The sequence below is a fragment of the Zalophus californianus genome, chromosome 15 (genome assembly GCF_009762305.2).
Source record: "Zalophus californianus isolate mZalCal1 chromosome 15, mZalCal1.pri.v2, whole genome shotgun sequence".
Lineage (NCBI taxonomy): Eukaryota > Metazoa > Chordata > Mammalia > Carnivora > Otariidae > Zalophus > Zalophus californianus.
The window spans coordinates 62,033,064-62,060,623 of NC_045609.1; the positions used below are offsets into that span (position 1 = coordinate 62,033,064).

The 27,560-nt window shown below is 34.7% G+C and overlaps 1 protein-coding gene across 3 annotated transcripts in view; it reads right to left on the reverse strand.

Moving 5' to 3' along the window:
- NT5C2 (5'-nucleotidase, cytosolic II) overlaps positions 1 to 27,560 on the reverse strand; it is a 141,413-nt gene that overhangs the window by 25,935 nt on the left and 87,918 nt on the right. For all 3 annotated transcript variants that reach the window (XM_035724147.1, XM_027591628.2, XM_027591620.2), the window contains exon 3: positions 22,274 to 22,347. In XM_035724147.1, the coding sequence (XP_035580040.1) occupies positions 22,274 to 22,347 (74 nt within the window). The remainder of the gene's footprint in view (positions 1 to 22,273; positions 22,348 to 27,560) is intronic.

Sequence of the window (27,560 nt, forward strand, 5' to 3'; positions counted from 1 at the left end):
CTTCCAACACCTAAATTTGTCATCTTGATACAGACAAGAACCAACTTCACGCTGCTAAAAATCTAACCAAATGTCTAAATGTGGAATAGAAGCAAAACTGTATTGTGATTCTATCAGTGGTATTTGCCCTCAGTAAGCGGGGTCTTAGTATTATAGTTAGAGAAACTACCTAGTCTAGTAAAATAACTGACTTGAGGATACATATAAGGTATTGACACTCTTAAGATATGCACTATATTTAACTTTATAGGGAGTCATTTTCCCTAGAGACATTTAGGTTTTTAAAAACATGGTTTGACTCCCCAAACTTTTTTGTGAAAGGAAGATGGCATTAAATAAAAGAGCAAAAATGACCAAATATAATATCTAAAAGTCCTAAAACATTACAACTAGGAAAAACCACCACCACCAGTCATTATGAAAAGCAAATTTCCAACCCAACCACCCAAGAATAGCTACTTGTTTTTATGCTGTGAATGTGATTAACATCAACATTCTCTATTTAGGTTACACAATGTTGGTTCTCTGAGACTATAACTAGAAAAGGCAAATTGATTCACGTTTTCATTAAGGAGATTTTAAATAAAACTTTACATAAAATTCTCATATAAGCAGCAGAGGACTTTTCCCACTTTTCAAAACTATTTGAAAACCCTAACATAACAACACATAGTAAAAACTTCTATCTCTAATCCAAGAGATCACAAATGATCCTAAAAAGATATTGGGAATTTCTAAAAACCATTTTAATTTTAATTTACTTAAAATACAAAAGCTAGATGCCATGCAACACTTTTAGTAATATAAAATAAAACCAACTCCCAAATGGTTAAAGAATGTAAATAAATAAATAAGGGGAATTTGGAAGACTGCCAATTAGTTCACTGCAAAAGCAAAATTAAATGGTAAGCAAGAGATTTGTTTAAAAAATTATTACTATTTTAAAATAAAATGAAAAAACATACAATATTGTATTAGTGTCAGGCGCACAACAGACACATTATGCAGTGCTCACCATGATAAATGTAGTTTCCACTCAGAAAGTATGGTTTTCAATTCAAAACAGAAAAACTGAAAATTTGAGACAACTTTAAAAATCCTCCTTAACCAAAGGAGCTGCCTGTAATTTTAAAATTGAAACAGCTATTATGTAATTTTTTTCACCAAAATAAGAACAGATCACACTCAAATGCTTTACTAAAACAAAAACACCTGTTCTAAAGTTACAGTAAAGTAACAAACATTTGGATGCCTACTGTGTACCAGGTACTAGATGCTAAGAACAAAAAACAACCCATGGTCAGTGGCTTGAAGGAGCTCAAAGGGTACTACAGGGATATACGATTAGATATTTATAATAAATTTTAGAAGATCAATTCCATAATGTCACTAGGGAGGTACAGAGGGACAGAAAAAGGGCCAATTAACCCAGCCCAGGAAGTCTCCTTAAAAACTATGTATGATTTATTCAACCTTAAACAGACAGTTCATTTTTATAGCCAATATCTCAAGGTACTTTAAAGTTCACCAGACAGACTTTCTGAGATTCAGATTCAGGTAATATGTTCCAAACATCTCTATCAGTGTCCAATTATTGTACAAAATGGGCTAAGCATTGGTGCATGTCTTGCCTAAAGGGGGAAGGAGCTACTTAGCTACTCATACTCAGCTACCCTGTGGGAACTAGAGCCAAATGTTGCCAATTGTGTGATAAGAGCCAGCCTAAATTTTTACTTCTAGCTCTCAATTTTTAACTCAATTTAAAAAACCAACAAACTCTATTTGAGCCAACTATAGTCTGTGGTCTGAACTGGGTCCGTGGGCCACCAGTGTGCAAAGTCTAGCGTAGACTTTAGGTCATATACTTCCACATAAGTTTTCCCACCTAATTGAAATGTTTTGACTATCCTCAGAGTCTTGAAGTAAACAGAATTTAGGTACTTACTGAATTGTAAATCCAGATGGAAGTAAATTCATTCTTCAATAACCACAGAGTATCCTAGATAATCCTGTTATTCTATTCATCTCAAAGAAAAATTGAGAGGGTGGATAAAAAAAACTTAGGAAATAATCTTTATGCAGTCACTTAATGTGGTCCCCTACCACAGTGCCATAACAATTAGGACAGAAGAACTGTAATTACCTGAATTTGATTCCTTCGTATGACTGTCAAACCAAACAAATGTTCCCAAAGATTCAAAAAATAAAAATCACCTCATGATCTGCCTAGGTAACCCCCACTACTAGAGTTCCCTTACCCAGCAGGATTTTATCCACAAGGTTTAACCTTAAATCTTCATTATACAGCTTGACTCTAGGATAAAGCAAACATTCAGAGGATGTATACGCAGAAAAGAGATGATGGATCAAAAGTAATTATTATGTTAAGACTCTTTTTAAAAAAAAAATTTAAAGATTTATTATTTAAGAGAGAGAGAGGGTGCCCACGCACGCACAGGGGGAGCGGCACAGGGGGAGAGAGAATCTCCAGCAGACTCCACGCTGAGCCCATCGTGAGGCTCAATCTCACCACCCTGAGATCAAGACCTGAGCCATAATCAAGAGCTGGATCTTAACCGACTAAGCCACCCAGGTGCCCCTTAAATTTTTAAAAAATTTTAATTCCAATGTAGTTGATGTTAAGACTCTTTTTTCTTTTTTAAAGATTTTTATTTATTTATTTGACAGAGAGAGACATAGCTAGAGAGGGAACATAAGCAGGGGGAGTGGGAGAGGGAGAAGCAGGCTTCCCACGGAGCAGGGAGCCTGGATGTGGGACTTGATCCCAGGACCCTGAGATCATGACCTGAGCCGAAGGCAGACACTTAACGAATAAGCCACCCAGGGGTCCCAAGACCCTTTAAAAAAAAAATTTTTTTTTATTTATATATTTGACAGAGAGAGAGACAGCAAGAGCAGGAACACAAGCAGGGGGAGTGGGAGAGGGAGAAGCAGGCTTCCCACGGAGCAGGGAGCCTGATGTGGGGCTCAATCCCAGGACCCTGGGATCATGACCTGAGCCAAGGCAAATGCTTAATGACTGAGCCACCCAGGTGCCCCTGATGTTAAGACTCTTAAAACAACTTCATCCTTGTTGAAAGTAGCAGGCAATGTTTTTTTAAAAAAATAAGATTTTAAGTAATTTTCCTAATGTAACTAGTACATGACATTTATTCCAAAAAGTAATCTGGTTTACATTTGAATGCTTTTATGACTGGTAATGAAAAGATCATGAACACTGATAAGTGATTATTTCTATCACTCACCTCGTAATGGAGGAGATGGAATTGGATTTTATTAAGCAATCTTTTAAATTTCCTAATGATCTAGGAACCAACCATGTATTATTACAATTCAGAGAGATGAATTTAAAATCAGTGAAAACCCTAAGTGGGAGACTGAAATGACATAAAAGGAATCAAAACTTGGAAATTGTTGACCCATATATGTATAATAGGGATGCCTAAAAGTAATATATAGCTAATATAGAAAATATATATGAAATATAAATATATATCTAAAAATGATAGTCTTGAGGGTATTTATCTCAACTAATATAAAAAGCTTTTATTTACAAGTAATATAATGCACTGGAGTATTATTTCTTTTAAAATTCTTTCCTAACACAGACCACCTCAAAAGCATGCTTGGTTTGTAGAAACAGTCCTTCATTTTCTGAGCTTGTTAGTATAAGAAAACCTTAAATTTAAGAAAAAGCAGTAAGAATACCTAAAAGTAAAGATATCTCAAATGAAAATGAAGAATAAAAAATCTTTACATTTAAATGCCTTTTTAAAAAAATCACTTCATTGGCGTTTTGTCAGTTTCCTCTATCAAGTTTTGTTGTTTTTTAAAGTAGACTCCACTTCCAACATGGGGCTTGAACTCACAACCCTGAGATCATGAGTTGCAGACTCTACCAACTGAGCCAGTCAGGAACCCCCTCTATCTAGTTTTTTAATTTAACTTTATTAAGAATATATTTTTTTAAGATTTTATTTATCCATCTGACAGAGAGAGACACAGCAAGAGAGGGAACACAAGCAGGGGGAGTGGGAGAGGGAGAAGCAGGCTTCCTGCTGAGCAGGGAGCCCAATGCGGGGCTCGATCCCAAGACCCTGGGATCATGACCTGAGCCGAAGACAGATGCTTAGCGAGCCACCCAGGTACCCCAAGAATATTTTCTAATCATACACAAAAATACAGAGAATATTAAATGAGGTGCTTTAAAACTATCACCCAAGCTTTAACAATTATCAGTATTTTGGATTTTTTTTTTTAAGATCTTATTTATTTATTTGACAGAGAGAGCACATGCACAAGCAGGGGGAGGGACAGGAGAGGGAGAAGCAGGCTCCCCGCTGAGCAGGGAGCCCTATGCAGAGCTCAATCCCAGGACCCTGGGATCATGATCTGAGCCAAAGGCAGACAGACATTTAAAAGAGCGACTGAGCTACCCAGGCGCTCCGGTATTTTGGATTCTTGTTTCATTTATCTTTCCTAATCTTTTCTCTTCCAATTTAATAACTTTTATCAGATCAAAAGTTTTTAAACAGATCTTTCATAGAATATTGAAAAAGCACAATTATACACAAGTTATCATATACCTGCACATACAAAATTATTAACTAGTTTGGGTGATCTTTTAACTACTGCTTAAATATCCTTCCCACTTAGAGGGCAGTGCCATACTAGAACTGTCTTTTATCAGCAGTTATAATAAGAGCCTTCCAAATTAAGGATTGCTCAGAAATCTTTTAACTATATTAAGGCTGTCAATTTTACAGTCTTTTTTTTTTTTTTTTTTAGGATTTATTTGAGAGAGATAGGAAGAGAGAGCACAAGCAGGGGGGTAGAGAGAGCACAAGCAGGGGGGTGGAGAGAGGGAGAAGCAGGCTCCCCACTGAGCAGGGAGCTGGATGTGGGGCTTCATCCTAGGACCCCAGGATCATGACCTAAGCCGAAGGCAGACGCTTAACCGACTGAGTCACCCAGGCGCCCCTATCTTACAGTCTTGGTGAGAAAACCGTTCTATCAAAAGCACTGATCTTTTGGTATGAAAGTACTGATTAGTATTATCATATATTAATACTCGTAGGAAATCAAAGTTAACACGTAAGGTGATATGTTGGGCCAAAGAAAATAGGAGTGTAAACATGGGAGAAGAATTTTACACTGGGCATGCCATCAACAATAGCTTTAAAAAAAATAGCTTAGTTCCGTTAAACAAAACAAACTAATAAAGAAGGCAAAGTATTTTTACCTACGGCTCAGATTTATTCCAAAATAACTTCTAAGTTCTCTCTCTCTAAAAGACAACTACACCAAAACAGAACAAACAAAAAAACAATTGTGAAATGAAAATAATCAAGCTACATTATGAGATGTGACATAAAATAATGCCTTTTATTTTCCCCATCCCCTCCCCAAATAATGTCTTTTAAAAGCAAACATAATAGAACTTACTCATCCAACTGAGCTTTCTCCCATTCAAAATAATCACTCCCCAAGTCAGTATATATTTATTCCAATAACGCAACCATTACTCAGAACAAGTTTAAAATTCTTTCAAAATTACTTTCAGAGTCTATAGCACATTGTTCTAGATATCCTCCCTGGTAGCACATTTTTCATCAACAGATGTGAATTTAATTTAAAGGGAAGAAAAACGAGGCACCTGGCTCGCTCAGTAGAGCATGTAATTCTTAATCTTAGGGTTGTGAGATCGAATCCCACACTGAGCATGGAGCCTACTTAAAAAAACAAAGATCATTCCAAAATAAAGGGGGGAAAGTTATTCAGAGCAATGAGTGAATAAAAGGGCAAATCAAAGTGGATTAAAAAACAGGTGACTACTTAATGAAGAAATGAAGCAGGTTTTCTTGTCTTTATAAACTGGCTATGAAAACAATTCCAAAAGAATGCCTAAAATGTCCAAGAAATGACAGCAAAAGGGCGCCTGGCTAGCTCTGTCGATACAGCATGAGAACTCTTGATCTCAGGGTTGTGAGTTCAAGTCCCACGCTAGGTGTAAAGATTACTTAAAAATAAAATCTTAAAAGAGAAAGAAAGAAAGACGAGAGAGAAAGAGAGAAAGAAAGAAAAGAAAGAGAAATGACAGCAATACTGGAGTAAGTTTTCCCTAATAAGGTGACTATACGAAGGATATCTATTTGGAAGCATATTTTATTAGACTTTCTTTTATAAATAGTCTTTTGACCCATGTTATATGTGTTTAATTTTGCAAGGCACCTCAAATCCCTTTTGGAGATTTACATAAAAGTATCTTTTATTGCTTTACAGTCAATACTATAAATAAAGAACCCTCCAGTTACACAAACCCATTAAATCATAGGCTCTATAGAGTTCAGCTTATTCTGAATGGATCCTTGATACTAATCATTGATTGTACTCTAGTACTAAATTATCAATTTTCATCTTCACAATTCTTCTTTCTGAGCTGAGGACAAACATAATGGAACTTACTCTTCCAAACGAACCTTCTCCCATTCAAAATAATCACTCCCTGAGGCATTATGCCTTGCACAATACATACTGGTTAGGTTTTTATTTTGTTTGTGGGTGTTTTGTCATTTATTTTTATTAATAATTTTATCAACCACAATCCTAATTTTTTCTTTTTGGAAAGGGATCTTTTGTTTTGGGAGCTGTTTCTTCTTTTTATCGATTACCCTAGTTTCTCTGTTCAAACACTCAACTTATCCCCTTACTCTATTGTTTCAGAAAAACAAACAAAAACCCAGTTTAAAAGTCCCTTTAGGAAAAAAAAAAAAGATCACTAAGAGGGATAATGAACACATTTACTTATCAAATGACAATTATTTTTATATTCTTTTAATCTTCTACTTCATACATTTGATCCATTCACAAAGTGATAAATCCCTCAAGAATAAGTCAGAGGATATAAATAGGTTAAATAATTTTCAATGACTCAGAGGTGCTCATTCGCTAACACAAAAATCTCTTGTATAGAGACAATCTGTTTGGGAGAATGTAGAGTAAGGCAATGTACAAGTTCTACTACATTTTTCAAGAAGGATGCCCTGAGTACTCTCTCATAATGTGGGACAATTGAGAATTTCTCTGGCTTTTCTGAGATAGGTTATCTTCCTTAGTTTATACCAAAAACTTTTCAGGAAACTTTAACAGACACTGTTGTCACACTAAGAACTTCAACAGATATATCCAGTTTATACACTAGCCACAGTTAAGTTCCACTCAGCTAATGTTCCATATTAAATTAATTCATTACTGTTACAAGGAGCCTCAACTTTAAGAAGAAATGCTGAAGCACAACACAAACGTTTACATTGTCATATATTTTATTTTTAAAAAGTGCCATCTGCTGCATATATGGTCAAATGATTTTTTACAAGGATGCCAAGACCATTCGGGGAGACCATTCTCAACACCACTGACAAGACTGGATATCCACATGCAAGAGAATGAAGTTGGATCCTTACCTTACCCCACATATAAAAATTAACTCAAAATGGACCAAAGATCTAAACATAAGGGCTAAAACTATAAAACTCTTAGAAGAAAATAGGAGAAAATCTTTGTTATATTGGTTTTGATAATGATTTCTTGCAACAGCAAAATCACAGCCAACAAGAGAAAAAATAGATGGACTGGACTTCATAAAAATTAAAAACTTTTCTGCATCAAAAGACACTATCAAGAATGAAAAGGCAACCCACAGAATGATAAACAGTATTTGCAAGTTATATACTTGATAAGAGATTAATATCCAAAATATTTTAAAGAGCTCCTATAACTCAACAAACCAAACAATCCAATTAAGAAATGGACAAAGGACTAAGATAGACATTTCTCCAAGTAAGATATACCACACAAATGGCTACTAAGCTTATGAAGGTGCTCAACATCATCAGCCACTAGGGAAATGTAAATCAAAAGCACAATGAGATACAACCTCACACCAATTAAAATGACTATTATCAAAACAACAACAACAAAAATCTGAAAATAACAAGTGTTATCAAGGATGTGGACAAATTGGAACCCTCTTGCACTGCTAGTGGAAATGTAAAATGGTGCAGCCACTATGGAAAACAGTTCGGACTTTCTAAAAAAGTTAAACATATAATTACTGTATGATTCACCAGTTCCATTCCAGGGTATTTACCCAGAAGAAATGAAAACAAAGACTCAAACAGATACTTGAATACCAATGTTCCCAGTAACATTATTCAAAATAGCCAAAAGGTGGAAGCAACCCAAATATCCACAGATGGATAACGGATATACAAAATGTCATATGTACATATAACGGAATATTATTCGGCCTTAATAAGGAATAAAATTCTGATATATGCTACAACATGGACGAAACTTCAAAAATTATACTAAGAAATATAAGCCAGAACCAAAAGGACAAATATTATGATTCCACTCATATGAAATATCTAGAATAGGTAAATTCACAGAAAAAAGTAAATTAGAAGTTATAGGAGCTGAGGTGAAGAGGTGATGGGAAGTTACTGCTGAATGGGTACAGTTTCTGTTTGGGATGATGAAAAAGTTGTGGAAATGGATAGTGGTGAGGGTTGCACAACATTGTAGATGTACTTAATGCCACTAATTATACATTTAAAATAAATAAAATAGTAAATTTTATGTATATTTACCACAGTTTTGAAAAGGGAGGGGAAAAGATACTCTACCTGGGTTGAGAGGTCTTCGGTGACAGCACAATAATAATATACAATATATAATACTTACTTTAGATTGTGTTTTCTCCTTTAAATGCTGTTAATGCCAGTAAGTTTTGTGAACATATACAACAGCTGACAGAAACATGATCTGAGTGCCCTGGACTTTCGTCCAAGTAAATACACCATGCAAAAAAGCGTTCATTTAAATCTCGAGTTGACTCAATTCCAAAAACAGTAAAACAAGATCATCCAGTGCATCTACTATGCATGACAGGATAAGATGACAGATCAAAGGTCCCGAGATACTCCTGCTAGTAGCAGGATAATCCTCTGATTTAGCAAAAACTGGTTTCTCTTAATTTCTTCCCTGGTACTATCTTAATAACTTTATCCTATCTTCTCTCTCCACTTTAGGTTTATTAATGCAGAATGCTTAGGTTTAGATAACTGGATTTCATACCCAGTGGCTAGTGATATGGCCTGGAAGGAGACGAGGGCAGAAAATTTCAAAAGGGGAGTCTAACATATATTTTCAATTCCTCCCAAGATTTAAAAAAAAAAAAACATTTAATTTTAGAATTCTAACAACATCTGGAATAGAGTATTTACACAGTACTCTTGAGGCTTCATTCCCCTATGATTACTTCTAAAAATCAAACAAAAGAAAAACTGTAAAACTTTCTGTATTCTAAGGATGAGGATTATATTCAAATGCAAGACAAAGATGCACTTGCCCTAGAGAGGATTTCAATTTTTGAAAAAAACAAACAAAAAAACAACAAAGGATGATTTTGCTTATTTATGAGCTTTTTCTCTTGATTTCTCATTGAGAGGTTAACAAACAATTTCTGATCCCGTAACAGCTAGGAGCAGCCTAAGAAATGGAACTGACCTGGGTTTGCATTCCAGCTATGAATCTTCAGTCAGTTGTAGCTATGTACGAGTTTTTTTACCTCTTGACTTGGTGAACTATTTGTGAAATGGAGGTAGTAATCTCCACCTCACTGGGCTACTGTGAGGATTAAAAGGTACACTGTACATAAAATGCATTTTCTAGCACATATAGCGCATGCTTAATAAATGTTCTTTTCCTCCTGACAATTTCTCAGAAAAATGAGAAGGACTGGACACTGACCATGACACCCACTGGTATCACTTGGTAACAGAAATAAGGAACTGATTGTTGGACTTACCAAAATGGCTCAGAACCTTAAAGGTGTGAGAGCTAGAAAAAAATTGGAATGTGTCTCTTTCTGGATCTTTGAGCTCAAGGGGGCAATAAAAAGAAAGAAAAAGGCAGGCATGATTGAAAAAAGAAACGTCTAGGTGATTTAAATGAACCAATTTATAGGGGCACCCGGCTGGCTCAGTCATTAGAGCATGTGATCTCAGGATTTTGAGTCTGAGCCCCACACTGGGTGTGGAGCTTACAAAACAAAACAATAAATGAACCAATTTAGAAATAATACATTTTCATAATCCTAAACCAAGAGTCACTCTATATCCGTGAAGGGCATTAATATTAACAAACCCTCTCCCCACCCTACTCTCCCTTGGGGTAAAGAATTCTGAAAATTTAACAATTATACATATATAATTTTGATGTTAATTCCATGGAACTTACTGCATGTTTAATTCTTTCATGCAACCACAAAGGTCAACTACTTTTCACTTAAAAGAGTTCTTTATTGTTTCAAAAAAATAGTTCCCCTTGCACTTATTAGAAGCCTATCAGTGATACTTTTGTCATAAAGAAAAAATTTTAAATTTATATAAGGACCATTTCTCAGAAATCCATTCTGTCACCATGATCCTGTTGAGAAATAACCCTTCACTAAAAACAGTAATTTCTAGGGGTGCCTGGGTGGCTCAGTTGGTTAAGCGACTGCCTTTGGCTCAGGTCATGATCCCAGGGTCCTGGGATCGAGCCCCGCATCGGGCTCCCTGCTCAGTGAGAAGGCTGCTTCTCCCTCTCCCACTCCCCCTGCTTGTTGTGTTCCCTCTCTCACTGTCTCTCTCTGTGTCAAATAAATAAATAAAATCTTTAAAAAAAAAAAAACAGTAATTTCTATGGAAACATAATCTGATGCCAAATACCTTGACATTAAAAATCTATTCAGAAAAGAAGTTCAACTTTCTATTAAGTTCATGATCATCTGCAATACTTAAAAAGAAAATTCAAAAACAAAAGAGTGATGAAAGATTCCACTGCCATCTGTCCAGCATTCCAGGTTTTTCTACAATACACAGGAACATAAATGAGTTTAAGGTTGATATTTTTTTCCTTATTCCTTGGATTTTCCCTTAAAACTCCAGTCCAGTATATCACTACTTGGTATCACCAGTTAGAGCAAGAGAACTTTCATTGCATTCATCATTTTATATACATTATTTCATTTAAACCTTAAACCAGTAGTTTATTGCCCACCCCACCACCCCCTGACATACATACCCTTTTTTTTTTTATTATTAAGTGAAGAAACTGAGACTCAGAGAGGTTAATAAGCAACATGCTGGTAGCCAAGAGCTAGTACAAGGTAGAGCTGGGATCCAAACCAAGGTCAATCACACTCAGAGGGTTCTACTTTTTCTACAACCTCACAGCCTCTAAGGTAAAGATAAAAATAAGACTGGGCCTAAAAAACTCGGAGTGTATGGGACTTAACCTTCAAAACAGAAATAGATTATTCTGGCTTTTTTCCTCTTAACTCACGTTTTACATCCAGATTACTCTTGGTAGCTATTGGCTAACATTTGCTTGTTAAAGAAACAACATTTTGAAGATTAGCAGTCTGTCAGATCCTGAACTACAATCATGAGGAAGTGATTTAAGTACTTTATATCACTCACTGAATCAGAAAAGAATTTCTCATTTGAAACCTCAGCAACAAATTTCTCCATATAGTATTATAAAACTAAGTAACAATACGAAGAGTAATGGAAACTACAGGTCTGTTTACACCTATTTGCCACCTGAAGAATGAACAAGCACTAAACAACCTAAAACATCAACTCTCCCTTTGTTTTTCATTTTCACTGTACTGTCCACTGTAACAATAAATTCAGCAATATAACATTTTTAGCAGTCCTTTATACAAACAAAACCAAAGAAACAAAACTAGCAAATAGTACCGATTATTCCCTTCATTTTGCAGAGAGGAAGTAGCTGGGTTAAAAACAACTTTCTTGCTCTTTCACAAGTCCAAAGACCTAATCTTAGGTGGACTTTCAAGATTTTTTTGGCTTGATTTGTCCTGGGAAATACACTTATCAGTCTGATCCATCTGTCCCACGGAAGCAGAAAAAGGCTAAAGAGTGCTCTCAAGAATAAAGACCCACAAATTCAAAATTTGTTGTTCAGAAAGCACCTACATTAGGGCAACTTAATAAAATAGAAAACCAGAGCACCCAACAGATCTAATTAAGGATAAAGAAGCCTCAGGAGAAGGGAAAAGAAAAACACATATCTGCAGAGGAAGACAAAAATGCAAAGGACTCTGATATATATCATGTGCATGTTTTTCACGTGCGTTTTTTATATACAACAGTCCACTGCTGGTCAGTGGCTCAGTATTACCTAGAATCTAAACACTGACTTTCATGCCTATAACTCATCTATACTTGGCAGACAAACTGGTTAAAGCATAACTAATGTACATACTCCCATTAGAGAAATAAAACATTAATCTACAGTATTACAGAGATAAGGGGCTAAATACCAAAACTGACATTAATTTTATACCCAGATTTCAGGATTAAAATCGATTTAGGTCCAAGACAATCAAGAAAAATTAGTTTATTTCAATAGGCAAGTTCTTTATTTGGGGAATTTTAAAAATTTTATATAAAAACATCAATCTTACATAGAAATCCTGCAAATAAACTAATAAAAACATAAAAAATACATAGCTCGCTTTAATTATAGGGATAGCTGATGATAAAAGAGGATCTTCTCTGAAAAACTGTTAGAGGTATGAGGCCGGCATTCAGATGAGATGAAGATAATGAGGTTCCCATTAGAATGGATTATGTTACTGAACACTATGATGCACTTCATTCAGAGGAATGAATGTACCAAGCTGTAAGCAAAATCATAAAATTCTTTATAAAAGTAATACAAGTCATGCCAGTAATTTCTCTTTTAACAAGCAAACAAACAAAAAACCCCAACAATCCCTCAACTTAACTTCATTCTACCAAAGATCTATATAGTTTAGTTTTGGAAAATTTCAAGTTTAGGATTGTTATAAATACAGCTTAATATTCTTAGGGTCCATGTATGTATTCTTGCCTTAATTATCCTCTTCCTTATTTATTAGTGACAAATCAAAGTTTTAAATTATTTACCACTAAAGTCTATCAATCCCAACATCTGACATGAAGAACAGCTTTTTTTAATCAGAATTGAAACAAATGTTATCAAAATGAACTATAAAAAAAAGATGAATAATCAAAACTAAACCATGACACCCTTCCCGCCAAAGAAGGTCTGCTACAGCCATTTTCTAGAAAACCGAAGACAGAATTAAATCCCATCCCCCACACTTTCCATGAGAAAGTCATATACATTTCCCACATTTGAAAACAATGGGAAAAAAAAAAACTTTACCTAGGTAGCTATTTTCTCAGAACAAATTTAGGCAAAGTTTACAGTGTGATAAGGCAGCTCCTAAGCCAATAACCACCTTCTCTCAACAAATGTACCACTCCAAAACATGACTGCCACTTGAAATGTGATGTCCTATCCAGACACTTCAGAAGCATCAATCCTAGCTTCACTATCAATTTTACTACATTCGAAGAAAACTAGTAATCCATCTATGCTGTAAATGGTTAACTCCATATTACTCAAAATAGTTTGCCAGAATAGCCAATTCACAGATTATGCTAGATATGCAGTTTTATAGCACACCTAATAATTTCATTTCAGATAAAATTAACATTTATTGGGTTATTCCTACCCTCAATAAAAAAATCAAATGCTGATTAAATGTCTCCTCTACATTGAAAACAGTAGTATACAAAGAAGTTTAAACAACTACTACTTATTAAGCACCTAACATTTAACAAGCTAATTCTGAAAAAAATTAAGAAACCAATTCTCTGTATCCTCCAAATTCTGAAGTCAATATATACAGGGAGGAAAAAAATGAAAGAAAGTACACAGTGCCACATTTCATTCTGCACAGAAATCTGGCATTTTCCATAAACACTAGAAGAAAGGTCAACAACATAATGTTAATGATGCTAAGAGTTAGAACACAGAAGGAAAACAAACTTAAAAATTATAATCAGAAATAAAAGTGGTTACTGCCACTGCCTATATTAAAAAATATAAAGCAAATAAAGAGAATGGTGCCTGGAGTATTTTGATAGTACTTTATTATATTAACTTTTTTTTAAAGATTTTATTTATTTATTTCAGAGAAAGAGAGAGAGGATGAGAGATAGAAAGCACGAGAGGGAAGAGGGTCAGAGGGAGAAGCAGACTCCCTGCTGAGCAGGAAGCCTGATGTGGGACTCGATCCCGGGACTCCAGGATCATGACCTGAGCTGAAGGCAGTCGCTTAACCAACTGAGCCACCCAGGCGCCCTATTATATTAACTTTATAAGTTACTTTTTTATAGTCAGCAATTATCATAAAAGCGGGTTGTAACTTCATACTTACATATATAATTACTTTAAAATCACCTTTAAATTTAAATCCCCCTTATTCTCATGCATTCACTGAAACCAAAAGCTGGCTCTTAGCAGGGGGAAAAAAAATCAAGAAAACTGATAAACTGCTTGCTAGACTGCTAAAGGGAAAAAAAGACACAAATTACCAATTTCAGGAATGAAAGAACAGTACTACAGATCCTACAGACATCAAAAGAATAATAAAAATATGAAAATTATGCTAATAAATTTAAAACTCAGTGAAATGGATACAAATTATCAAAACTGATACAAGAAGAAACAGAAACTCTGACTAGCCCTATATTTAACAGTTGAATGCATAATTTAAAACCTTTCCACAAAAGTAACTCCTGGCCCAGATACCTTCACTAGTTAATTCTATCAAATACTTAAAGAAAAAATAATACCAATTTCTACCCAAACTTTCAGAAAGTTCCCAACTCATTACATGAGGTCAGCATTACCCTAAAACCAAAATTCAACAGACATTATAAGACAACTACAAACCTGATGAACATAATGCAAAAATCCTCAACAAAATATCGGCAAGTCAAATTTGTCAATATATAAAAAGAATACTATATAACCAAGTGGGATTTACTCTAGGAACGCAAAGTTGGTTTAACATTCCAAAATCAATCAATGTAATTCATCCTATTAACAAACTAAAAAAGAAAAATCATATGGATCATCTCAATAGAGGCAGAAAAACATGTGATGAAATTTAGCACTCCTTCACGTTAAAAAGAAAACTAAGAATAAAAGGGAACTTTCCAACCTGATTAAAAGCATTTATAAAAAAACCTACAACTAACATCATACTTAATAGTGAAAAACTGAACATTCTCTCCCTAAGATCAAGAACACAGTACCTCTGAAACAAATAATACAATATATGTTAAAAAAAAAAAAAAAAAGATAAGAGGGGAAGAATGAAGGGGGGGAAATCAGAGGGGGAGACGAACCATGAGAGATGATGGACTCTGAAAAACAAACTGAGGATTCTAGAGGGGAGGGTGGTGGGAGGATGGGTTAGCCTGGTGATGGGTATTAAAGAGGGCACACTCTGCATGGAGCACTGGGTGTTATACACAAACAATGAATCATGGAACACTACATCAAAAACTAATGATGTGATGTATGGTGATTAACATAACAATAAAAATTTTTTAAAAAAGCAAAGAGGTCCATTCTCAATACCTCTATTCAATAAAGTATGAAGGTTTTATAAGTAATAAGGCAAAAAGGAAAAAAAGTTTTTTTCTAACAAGATATAAAGATACACAGATTGGAAAAAAAAGAATATAGAGATTGTAAAGAAAAAAGTGATTTGCAGATGATCTGATCATATATGTAAAAATTCTAATAAGTCTACAAAAGAGCTAGTAGAATAAGTGAATTTAGAAAGTCATAGGATTCAAGAATATACAAAAATGAGCTATTTCTAAATGCTAGCATTAAATAGAAAATGAAATTTCAACAGCATTTACAACTACATAAAAAAAATAGGAAATATTTAACAGATAAATATAACAAACTATATGTAAGACCTTTACACCAAAAATGACAAAACACTGCTAAGAAATTCTAAAGAAGATTAGGTAAATGGTCCAATGTATCATATTCTGGGACTGGAAGACTCAATGTAGTTAAGACGTCAATTCTCTACAAATTGATCTAGAAATCAAGGCAATCCTAATCAAAATCCCAGCAGGCATTTTTGAAAATTTGATAAGCTAATTTTAAAATTCATATAGAAATGTAAAGGATACAGAATATTAAAACAATTACAAAAAAGAAAGGACTTACACTACCTGACTTAAAGACTAACAAAAAACCTACAATAATCAATCAAGACCATGTGATATTTACTTCAATGAAACAGAATGTCAACATACAGACCAACACATATTGATCAATATATTCACAGGACATATATCTGACAAAGGACCAGTACTCAGAATATATTAAGAACTTCTACAACTCAACAATAAAAAGACAACCCAATAAACATGGGCATTTGAATAGGCACATCACAAAATATAAATAGCAAATAACCACATAAAGATCTTCAACATCACTAGGTATGATGGAAATAGGAGATAAAATCACAATAACACTACACATTTACTAAAATGGCTAAAATTCAAAGGATTGATAATATCAAGCATAGGTGAGGACTGGATCAAGGAGAATTTTTATGTTTGTTGGGTGGGACTTTAAAATGGTATCACTACTTTGAAAAACCATTTGTCTATTTCCTATAAGGTAAACATATAATCTGGCAATTGTACTCCTAGGTATTTACCCAAGAGAAATAAAAATATACATCCACAGAAAGACTTGTAGTATGTAGAACCAATGTTCATAGCAGTGTTACTCATAATAGCCCCAAAGGGAAACAACTCAAACATCCATCAACAGATAAACAGATAAACAAATTGTGATAATAGGTATCCCCCACTTTTTGAAAGTTCAAGTCATGCCACTTAACTTTGATTGAAAGACCTGCATTAGTACTTGTTTTTGCTAACTGAAATAAATCTAAAGAGGATTTTTGCTTTTATGAAAAAAGGTGAAAAGCAAAAATGGCATCCAGCATTTGTTTTGCAAGCAGCCCTTATAAAGGTGGTGTGCATCACAAGCAGCAAGAGTGGCTCTGCCACACTCCTTCCCTGGGACTTACACTCAACATCTCAGCATCAAGCCACCAGAGCTTTGAATTATGTCCGTAACCACCTGTCCTTTACCTCAAAACTTATTTTGTGTATCCATTAGCAAGATGTGTTTTAAGGTTATCAGAAAGCCTAAGAAAAGTTATCTTGGGGGGTCTAGAAATCCTCAAAAATTTTTCCATATAAATTAATGGTAACTATTTCTTTGCTTTATGACATTTCAGCTTACAGTTCCATAGGAACTCTCTACTTTCAGATAGTGGGAAAAACCTGTACCCATACAATGGACTACTACTTGACTCCCCCCTCCAAAAAGAATATAGTTTAAAGAAAAACATGATAATTGTATAATGCTTACTGGTTAACATCACTAGTAATAAGACTTACCAACATTATGTACCCCTGGTATTATACTGTGAGAAGGGTACACCATCTCTGTAGTGTTCTTCACAAATATGCATAATACTTCAATCATGTGAAAAAACATCAGACAGACCCAAACCGTGGAAGATTCTACAAAAATATCTAACCAGTACTCTTCAAAAGTGTCAAAGCAATGAAAGACAGGACTGTCACAGAAGACACTAAGGAAATATGACAACTAAATGCAATGTGGGATCCTAGACTGGAATAAAGAACCTCAGTGGGAAAATTTGTAAAAACTGAATAACGTCTGTAGTTCAGTTAGTAGTACTACACTAATGTTAATTTCTTAGCTCTAAAATTGTACTGTGGTCAACTGTAGTCAAGTAAGAGGTCACCACTAGAAGAGAATAGAGGCCAACTATTATTTTTGCAGCTCTTCCATAGGTCTAAAATTATTTCAAACTTTTTATAGTTTAAAAATGTTAGAGGTAATAAAAAAATGAACTATTTACTGACAGACACAACAACATCAATAAATCACAAAAACATTATGCTGAGCAAAAGAGGCCAGACACAAGAGTATATACTGTATGATTCCATTTACATAAAATTCTGAAAAGGGCAAAATTAATATATAGTGACAAAAAGCCCTGAGGCAAAGAGCGGGAGGGTGAACTGACTTCAAAGAGGCAATGAGGGCACTTTTTGGAGTGATAGAAATATTCTTTATCTTAAGTGGTAGTTAGACATGTGTATATATTTTGTCGAACTAAATCTATATACTTAAAATGCGTGTTTTATTATATGTAACGTATTCCTCAATAACGTTTAAAATTTAAAAAATAAGTTCATATTTAAAAGTATTTCACTTTAATAGTGCATATTTTATACTGGGTAAACTCAAATACAGTGACTGATTCTTTTTTTTTTATAGTTTTTAACTTTTAAGTTTTTAATCACCTGATGCTCATCACAAGTACAATCCTTAATCCCCACCCTCTATTTTATATTCCTTCACCCACCTCCCCTCTGGTAACCAGCAGTTTGTTCTCTATAGTTGAGTCTGTTTCTTGGTTTCTCTCTCTTTTCCCCTTTGCTTGTTTGTTTCTTAAATTCCACATATGAGTGAAATAATATGGCATTTGTCTATTTCTGACTGACTTATTTCACTTAGCATTATACTCTCAAGCTCCATCCTTTCACTGCAAATGGCAAGATTTCATTCTTTTTATTACTGAATAATATTCCATTGTGTGTGTGTGTGTGTGTGTGTGTATGTAGCACATCTTCTTTGGGTAAATACCCAGTAGTGCAATTCCTGGGTCATAGGGTAGTTCTATTTTTAATTTTCTGAGGAAGCTCCATACTGTTTTCTACACTATCTGCACCAGTTTGCATTGCCACCAACAGTGCACAAGGGATCCTTTTTCTCCACATCCTCACCAACACCTGTTGTGTCTGTTTTTGATTTTAGCCATTCTGACAGGTGTGAGGGTGATACCTCATTGTAATTTCAATTTCATTTCTCTGATGATGAGTGACGTTGAGCATCTTTTCATGTGTCTGTTAGCCATCTTTTGTCTTCTTGGGAGAAATGGCTGTTCTTCTCCCCATTTTTAATAAGATTACTGAGTTTTAGAAGTTCTTTATATATTTTGGATACTAACCCTTTCTTGGATGTCATTTGCAAATACCTTCTCCTGTTCAGTAGGTTGTCTTTTAGTTTTGTTGACTGTTTTCTTCGCTGTGCATAAGGTTTTTATTTTGATGGAGTTTCCATAGTTTATTTGCTTTTGTTTCCCTTGCCTCAGGGGACCTACCTAGAAAAAAGTTGCTATGGCCGATGTCAGAGAAACTACTGCCTCTGCTCTCTTCTAAGATTTTTTAAGGTTTCAGGTCTCACATTAAAGTCTTCATTTTTCTTACAGTTTTTAATTAATTTATTTAAGTTTTTATTTTAATAAAGTATAGTGATTAATTCTTAAACTGATTTATTAAAACTTATGTACCCAAACTCTTCATTCAATATATATTCACTGGGCACCTGCTACATGCCAGGCTTTAGGAAACACATAGGATATAAAAGTGAAAAAGAAAGCCCTTGCCCTTGAAGAACTCACAGGCCAATGGGGAAACAGGCAAGCAAACAAAAGCTGCAAATGATATATAAATTGCTCTTAGGAAATTATGTACCAAGGTGTCAGGACTGCAGAGAAGACTGTCTCAGACGAGGCTTCAGAACAAATACAGACCCTTTCCAAGAACTTATCCTGTGAGGCTATTACACTTATTCCAGGGATGTTTATTCCAAATACTCAAAGCTTTCAAAAAAATCTTCTTTTAATCTTGTCTCTATACTTTATGGCACATTTTTCTGATGAAAAGTCCTGAGCACTTCACGGGTGTGGTTTGTTTGTTTTTTAAATAACAAAAGTTATTCTCAGATAAATTTAATGAATACTATTCTGGAAAACAGGAGAAGAGTACAAGCCAATAAACCTGTTTTCCTACGTGCTTTATGAAGTGAAGGTAGTACCATAAGAAGACTAACAACATTCTTCATCCAACACTGAGTTGTTGAAATAATGTACAGTTTCTCAAGGAGGACTACTTTATTATTTTTTTATTTATTTTTAAAGATTTTATTTATTTGACAGAGAGAGCGAGAGAGCACAAGCAGGGAGAGCAGCAGAGGGAGAGGGAGAAGCAGGCTCTCTGCCGAGCAGGGAGCCCGGTGCGGGACTCAATCCCAGGACCCTGGGATCATGACCTGAGCCAAAGGCAGATGCTTAACCATCTGAGCCACCCAGGCGCCCCAAGGGGGGCTCCTTTAAAGGGCATTACCCTTTTGAGTGCTTAAGTCCTGGTTTGTTTAAGGGAAGGAGCCTAGTACTTTGAAATTATACCTCACTATAAATTGTCATTGTTCAAAATGATAATTTAAACTTACCATAATACATATGTACGTGTGTGTATACTCACACACACATATAAATGTATACTTAGGTTTGAATCTCAGTTCAGCTATATCATAGGTAAACACCCTTGGACAAAGTCCAAGGACAACAGTAATATCTGCCTCATAAGAGTTTTTGTAAATATTAAATAAGTGACGTGAATGAGATAGTCCATGTATTAAATGAGATAATCTATTATTAGAACAGGGCTTACTTAGCACTTATTATAATAAGCACAATAAATGTTAATAATTGACTATTATATTTATATATAAGCAAAGTATATTAGTATCTTCACTAAGAATAAGCATTAAAATATGAAGTGGGATTAAAAAATAAAAAAGCAAAAAGAAGAAATCATGAGGTACCTTTAAAGCTTAGAGACTTTTTTCAGTGACTTTTTCATTAAACAAGAGAATTCATTTTTTTATTCTGTGGGAACATGTAGTTATTGCAATGCTCAGTAACAAAATGTGCCTGAACACATTTCAATAAATACTAACAACTATTTCAATACAATGCGATTGTCTTAATAACCAAGGGGGCAAAAATCTGTCACTTTTTGTTCCCATTAACTTCTACTTCTGCTTTAGATAGTATCTCTTTAGCTGAATTATCTTACCATTCCTTTCCCTGGAGAGGTAAAATTCTAGAAAGGAGAGAGACTGTAGGATTTTCTCCCAATTTGGAAGATGTACCCTGAGAAAGTACAGTACTTCCAACTTGCTTTCTGAGAAGTGGTCCTAAAAGTGTCTGTGTCCAATTAGAAAAATATGTAAGAATAAAAATGCAGCAAAAACTTTAAGGCAATAGAAAATGAAATAAACAACGAAGAGTATGGAGGGAAGAAAGGGAAATTCAAACCAAGTCAGTGTATATTTTTAATATATAACTTGTTTGGTACATAGCATAGCTACAGCTATGTGGCAACTACCTATAAACTGCATATGTTCATTTTTGCATTATTATATTACAATACATATTTACATATATTTATAATACATTTATATGTTATAATGAATATTATTATATTAGCCTAAATTGAACATCAAATTGAGATCTAATCTGAGATGGAAATCAGTTTTCTAATACTGTTATAAGACGTTTCTGAAGTGAATTTATACATTTTAAGATTTTTGTGTAAAGACTATTTTTTAGAGAAAATTTCTGAAAGATTCTTTTTCAAGTGTCATGGCAATGCACACATGCATGCACATACATATATACACATGTACTCAACTCAGTCCTTCATCTCTACTACTTAAATGACATTTTCACATCAAAATCAAATGAATTTTTAATAAAAACTTCGTAAGTTCTGAAAAGATCTTGCAACTATTAACTAATCCATTGATTATTTCAAATATATCTCAGAGATAGGAAGGGAAAAACAGTACAGTGCTGTGTTTAAAGTCTATTTGATAACAAACAAAGCAAACGGCTCTAATTTTTTAAAAGTCTTTACATAGTGGATTTGCAATCGTTTCAAAGGAAATAAACACGTTTTCCATTTGTCTTAAGAATAACATTAAAATTTTTAACTGTTAAGTTTTCCTTGGGTAGAACAAGAGATACAAAATTCCATCGCTAAAGAATAGTTTTACAGAGTAAAAGCCAAAAGTGCCCTGATATACAAACTAATGTATAATTTCACCATACTATTTCTTACCAAGGACTCTAAAATAATTTAGCACTTGTTCTACATATCTATACTATGTAAATCTCAAGGATATCTGGTAATTTCAATATTCATAAATATCAATGGAAGGAGCTTTGATAACAAGAGCTTCTAGAAGCTAAATATATGATTAAATCAAGTGTTTACTGAATTGCCTCCTGTAGACCCACTCTGTTATATCTAAAGCAGTTTTTAAGCAATCAAAAAGTGCTACTCACCAGCAAGTGTATAATCCATATCAAAACCAAAACACTTTATTTTTTCCATGGCTAAACTTCGGTTCACAAACACCCTAAAAAGAGAAGCAAAAAATGATCTCTCAATTAACACTGAAGCAAATCCCCCCAAAATTCTTAAATTTAATGTAATTATTTGATTATCTTTCTAGATTTTTTTCATTTAAATACCAATATTAAGATTCATAACAGGGGCACCTGGGTGGCTCAGCTGGTTAAATGTCTGCCTTTGGCTCAGGTCATGATCTCAGGATTCTGGGATGGAGCCCCACTTCCGCATCAGGGCGCTGGCTGGCTCCCTGCTCAGTGGGGAGTCTGCCTCTCCCTCTCCCTTTGCCCTTCCCCCTGCCTGTGCCCCCTCTCTCTCAATAAATAAAATCTTAAAAGAAGGGATGTGCCTGGGTGGCTCAGTCATTAAGCATCTGCCTTCGGCTCAGGTCATGATCCCAGGGTCCTGGGATAAGAGTCCTGCATCGGGCTCCTTGCTCAGTGGGAAGCCTGCTTCTCTCTCTGCCTGCTGTTCCCCCTGCTTGTGCTCACTCACTCTCTGACAAATAAATAAAATCTTAAAAAAAAACTTTAAAAAAAAAGATTCATAACAAAGTTATTCAAGTCCTTCTTATACCATAAATGAAATCAGATAAATGAAAATATACGTATTTTCTTACTTAGTATTAACAATGCCATGTGCTAAAGACTTCAGAGAATCAGCTCTCCTTTTCTAAGTTTGACCCCCTAAGATAAGCTTATTTTTGAGATTTTATAATACATTCACTCATTCATTTATAATTTATTTAATAAACAGAGTTCATTTAAAGCCTACAACATGCCAGATACTAAGACATAAACATAAATATATTCGTTCAAACACTGAGTGCTTACTATATCCCAAACAAGGTACATGATACAGCAGTGAATGAACAAGAGTACCTGCCCTTATGGAACTTCTATTTTAATTTACAATCTCTAACCTTGAGGAATTCAGCCTAGCAGGAGAGACACTTACGCACAAATAATTTCAGCAATTCAATAAATGCTATAAAATAAGACAGAAGCAAGGATACCACTACTTTAGAGACCAGAAGAGATGTCTGAGATGAATCTTAAGCAATCAGTAGAAGTTTTTCAATTGGACAAAGCAACAAAGGCAATCCAGGCAGAGTGAACTATATTTTAGAGTGAACTATAAAATATTTACTATGGCTGGAGCTGAGGAGTTTTGTTTGGTTTTGCTTTCCTGTTTGTTTTTGCAAAAGGTTTTCCAGAAGGGCAGGGGTAGGGAGAAGGGGCAATAAAAGCTATGAAGCTAGAAAGGTTAGTAGGAGTCAAAATCATGAAGACTCTGTATGCCACATTAGAGTTTGGACTTTATTGTACAAGCAAGGACAAATTACCAGATTTTGAAAAAATGAAATAATCAGAGTCAAATTTCAGAAAGATCACTTTTGAAGACATGGGGAAAACTAAACATATAATAGCATGACAAATCATCACCATGATGATGTTTTGGGATAAGTTTAATCATCTCTGAAAACAAAAATACACACACACACACACACACACACACACACACACACACAAGTTTAATCATCTCTGAAAACAAAAATACACACACACACACACACACACACACACACACACACACACACACACACACACACACACACACACACACACCCCCTTTCCATCTCATCCCCAGTTTGACAGCCAAAATTACTGAACCTTCATTTTAGAAGTAACTGTGAGAAATGAGAATGCTACAAATAAAATAAAGATGCCTGGGCTGGGCTCCTATTCACAATGTAGGTCAATAATCTCCAAAGAGGAGTGACTACACCAGGGGATGCAGAAGACTCCACTGGGTACAAAAAGAAGATATCAGATTTTCTACTGACACTTATTTCATCATTTAAATCTGCTTAATTTGTATATGTTTTCTACTATATATAAATAAGGACAACAGTCCATGAAGGGATGAGTGTTCTATGTTTTAACTGATAGAATACTGGGGAGTTTGGGAACCACTAATCTAGGTAATGACTCCTCACCAACTCATATATTACTATTTCAAATTTTAACAGAAAACTTTTCCTCTCATCTCAGAATGTATGCACCAATTTTAAATGCAGACCAAAAAAATCACGTATTTGCTCAGAAATATTTTAATCAAGGACTTAAAATCAATAGGCCCTTGAATTAGGAACTATTAATCTTCTGAAAAATATGAAAATCATTACTTATCTGAGTGTGTTATGCACACTGGATTAGCTCTATAAGACCCTTAGTTCCTGAGAACTAAATCCTGAGAATTAATGCCAGTATTGGTATTTACCTCCTTATCTCTGTAATACTGTAGATTAATACTTTATTTTTCTAATGGGATTATGTACATCAATTATGCTTTAACCAGTTTATCTACTAAGTACAGATGAGTTATATATGAAAGTCAATGTTTAGAATCTAGGTAATACTGAGTCTCGTATATTAGTTTTGCCACTGACCAATGGTGGACTATGTTTTATATATAAAGTACCTGAAGGGCCTATTTATAATTCTTCTTACTCAAATTACTGTAGCAATATTCCTTTGGATTTGGGGCTTCCTCTGCAGATAGGTGTTTTTCTTTTCCCTTTTCTTGGGGCTTCTTTTCCCCCCTTAATTAGACCTGTTGGATGCTTTGGTCTCCTATTTTAAGTTGCCCTAATATAGGTCCTTTCCAATAGATGGGAGGGGGATAGAAGCCTAATGGATAGTCGAAAGATCCAAGGAAATACAAGATAAATGACACCCACCCAAATCTTTTTTTAAACACCCACAAACCCAAATATATCACCATGATCTTTCTACCACTTCATCAAATTTCACCCTGCTTTTACTGATAAAAGCATCTACTTTATTATCACATTTTCTCAGTTACATAAATCCTTTTGAAGGCGCAAGAGGGGTAAGACACAAAGCAATGGTTCTAACTCTGGAAACCAAATGTTGCCACTGAAGATTAGGCTTTTCAAACACACTCTCAATTCAGGCTAGAGGCCAACTGGATCAAATCCTTGATCAGAGCCCAAACAGCTGACATGCCTAAAATATTCTATGGGAATTCAGGCAGGAACGACTGCAAAGATTCTTATGGTACAACCCAGGAGGGATATATGTTGGGACCACATGATAAAAGAAACAGCTTGGTTTCTGATAGAATGATGTGAGCTGGTTTCAGGCACAGCTCAAATCACAGGGTAAAAAACAGACTTTGCTACTATCAATCAATCAGTGCTAAAGGTAGAAAGAAACTATCAACAGACCCAGCAAGATAGCTTACCAGTTTATTTCTTGGTCAGAAGAAAGATTAAGCCTGTACTCCTTTATAACATTATTTTAAGAATATGAAGATTATAATGCACCTTAGGTATATTATCCATACGAACTCTTGGAATCACATATGTTGGGAATATGAAAATCTATTGTTTTTGCCAAAATTATGACTGCTAAATATCCATCAAATCGTACTCTTTCCCCTTCGATTAACTTGTCACCTTATTCAATCAGCACATTTGTTGAAAGCCTACTATAAAGCCAGTACCACTTTGTTTCAGGGAGTAGACTGAGTGAGGAAAGACTTTTTAGATTTTAGGAAATAAGATGTTGTCTTATGAAGATCTTCCACTAAATATCCTTTATCTTTTCACTTTCATTCAAAATAAGTAACCTCACCCACAGAAGAAATTCCTGAATTTAAGAAACAATCACTCCTGTCTCCCCTTCTCATTCCTATTATGAAACAAAAAGAAAAATCTCACGTTTTCATCTCTTCTTTCCCTATAAAACATGGAAGGAAAGGGCAATAAGGAAATTAAATCTAATTTGGGTGCAAATATTTGAAGTGTATTAAGTAAAGCTATAATGACAAAAGGGGACAGCTGGGTCACAGAGAACTGCAATAATACATATTCTAAGATTTACAGAGATAATAAATATCCAAATGCTGAAAGTATGCACTGACTTCAGAAGACAGGCAGCCTGGGGCCAGAAATATCATGTCTCCAGGATACAGTCTTCAAGAGAAACAATGTCTTGGCCCCAAACTAATCACTATTCTTTACTGTTAAAACAAAAGAGACTATTAGGCACTGTATCAGTTAAAAGACTGGCTCACTGTCCCACCATACATTTAAAACAAAAGACTGTATCTGCTTGGAGAATTCAAAAATTTCTATTGGTCCCAGGGCCTTGACTCTGTCTATGCCAATGCCAATTTACTTGTGTCACTTTTCTTAATTATTAACCAGTGGAACACACTCTACTATAGACCTCAACTTCCAGAATGTGAATACATTTGTGAAATGAACTTTCCAAAGCGTATTTTAAATAAAGCACAAAGTCTCCACAAAGCATGACTGACCTAAGCATCCAACCTTAAAATGCAATTATCAGCCAGAAATTCCTACATATTAAGGCATTTGCAAGATACAGATTTGAGCATTAACAAGAGAAACCATCTTTAGGAAACAACACATATAAAACCTGGCACTATAAAACCAGGCACAGATTTAGATAGAGATAAATTTAACAGCTTTTACTATCATATCCCACCACAGTAAAGCATGAAATTTAAAGAAATTCTATCCAAGGAAATATAGATATTAACTGTAAGAAATAAGACTATGTGCTTTAAGAATAAGGATCTAATATCTTCATACTTAAGGAACATGAACATGCAGTTTACTAAATTTAGAATTTTGTCAATAGCAAACTCGTAGCGGTTTTAAGATTTAACTCATAATTCAAACCAGCATTACCTCATCTGTCACTGGTTGCCGTTCTGCAATGTGTGAAACTGAGTCAATAAGTTCTTGAAGTCACATAACAAAATTCTTCTTCAAGTCCCTAGTATAATTTATTTCTGTGTAACTTTAACCTAACTGCAAAAAGACTGTTTTAGTCTGAACCAAGCCCCTCAACAGCATGTATCTTCTGAGACTTGGAGAAAACACCTCTGTGTCTAATTTAACTTGTCACTGGATATCACTGTTGCTCCACATGAATCCATTTGGAATAGTTTCTTTGGCGATGGTGAACTTTATCCCTAGCTCCTCCCCCTGTCTAGAGTCACAATTTCCTGGCCAAGGGCCCAACAACAGTTACTGCAACAACAAATGAGACTAAAGATACAAGTATAAAATCTTCTTGGGCATGTTTTGATTATGGGTTTGTGTAATAATATACTCAAAGCTTGTTGCAATCAAAGAAAAGTTACAAGTGCTTTTTCAAG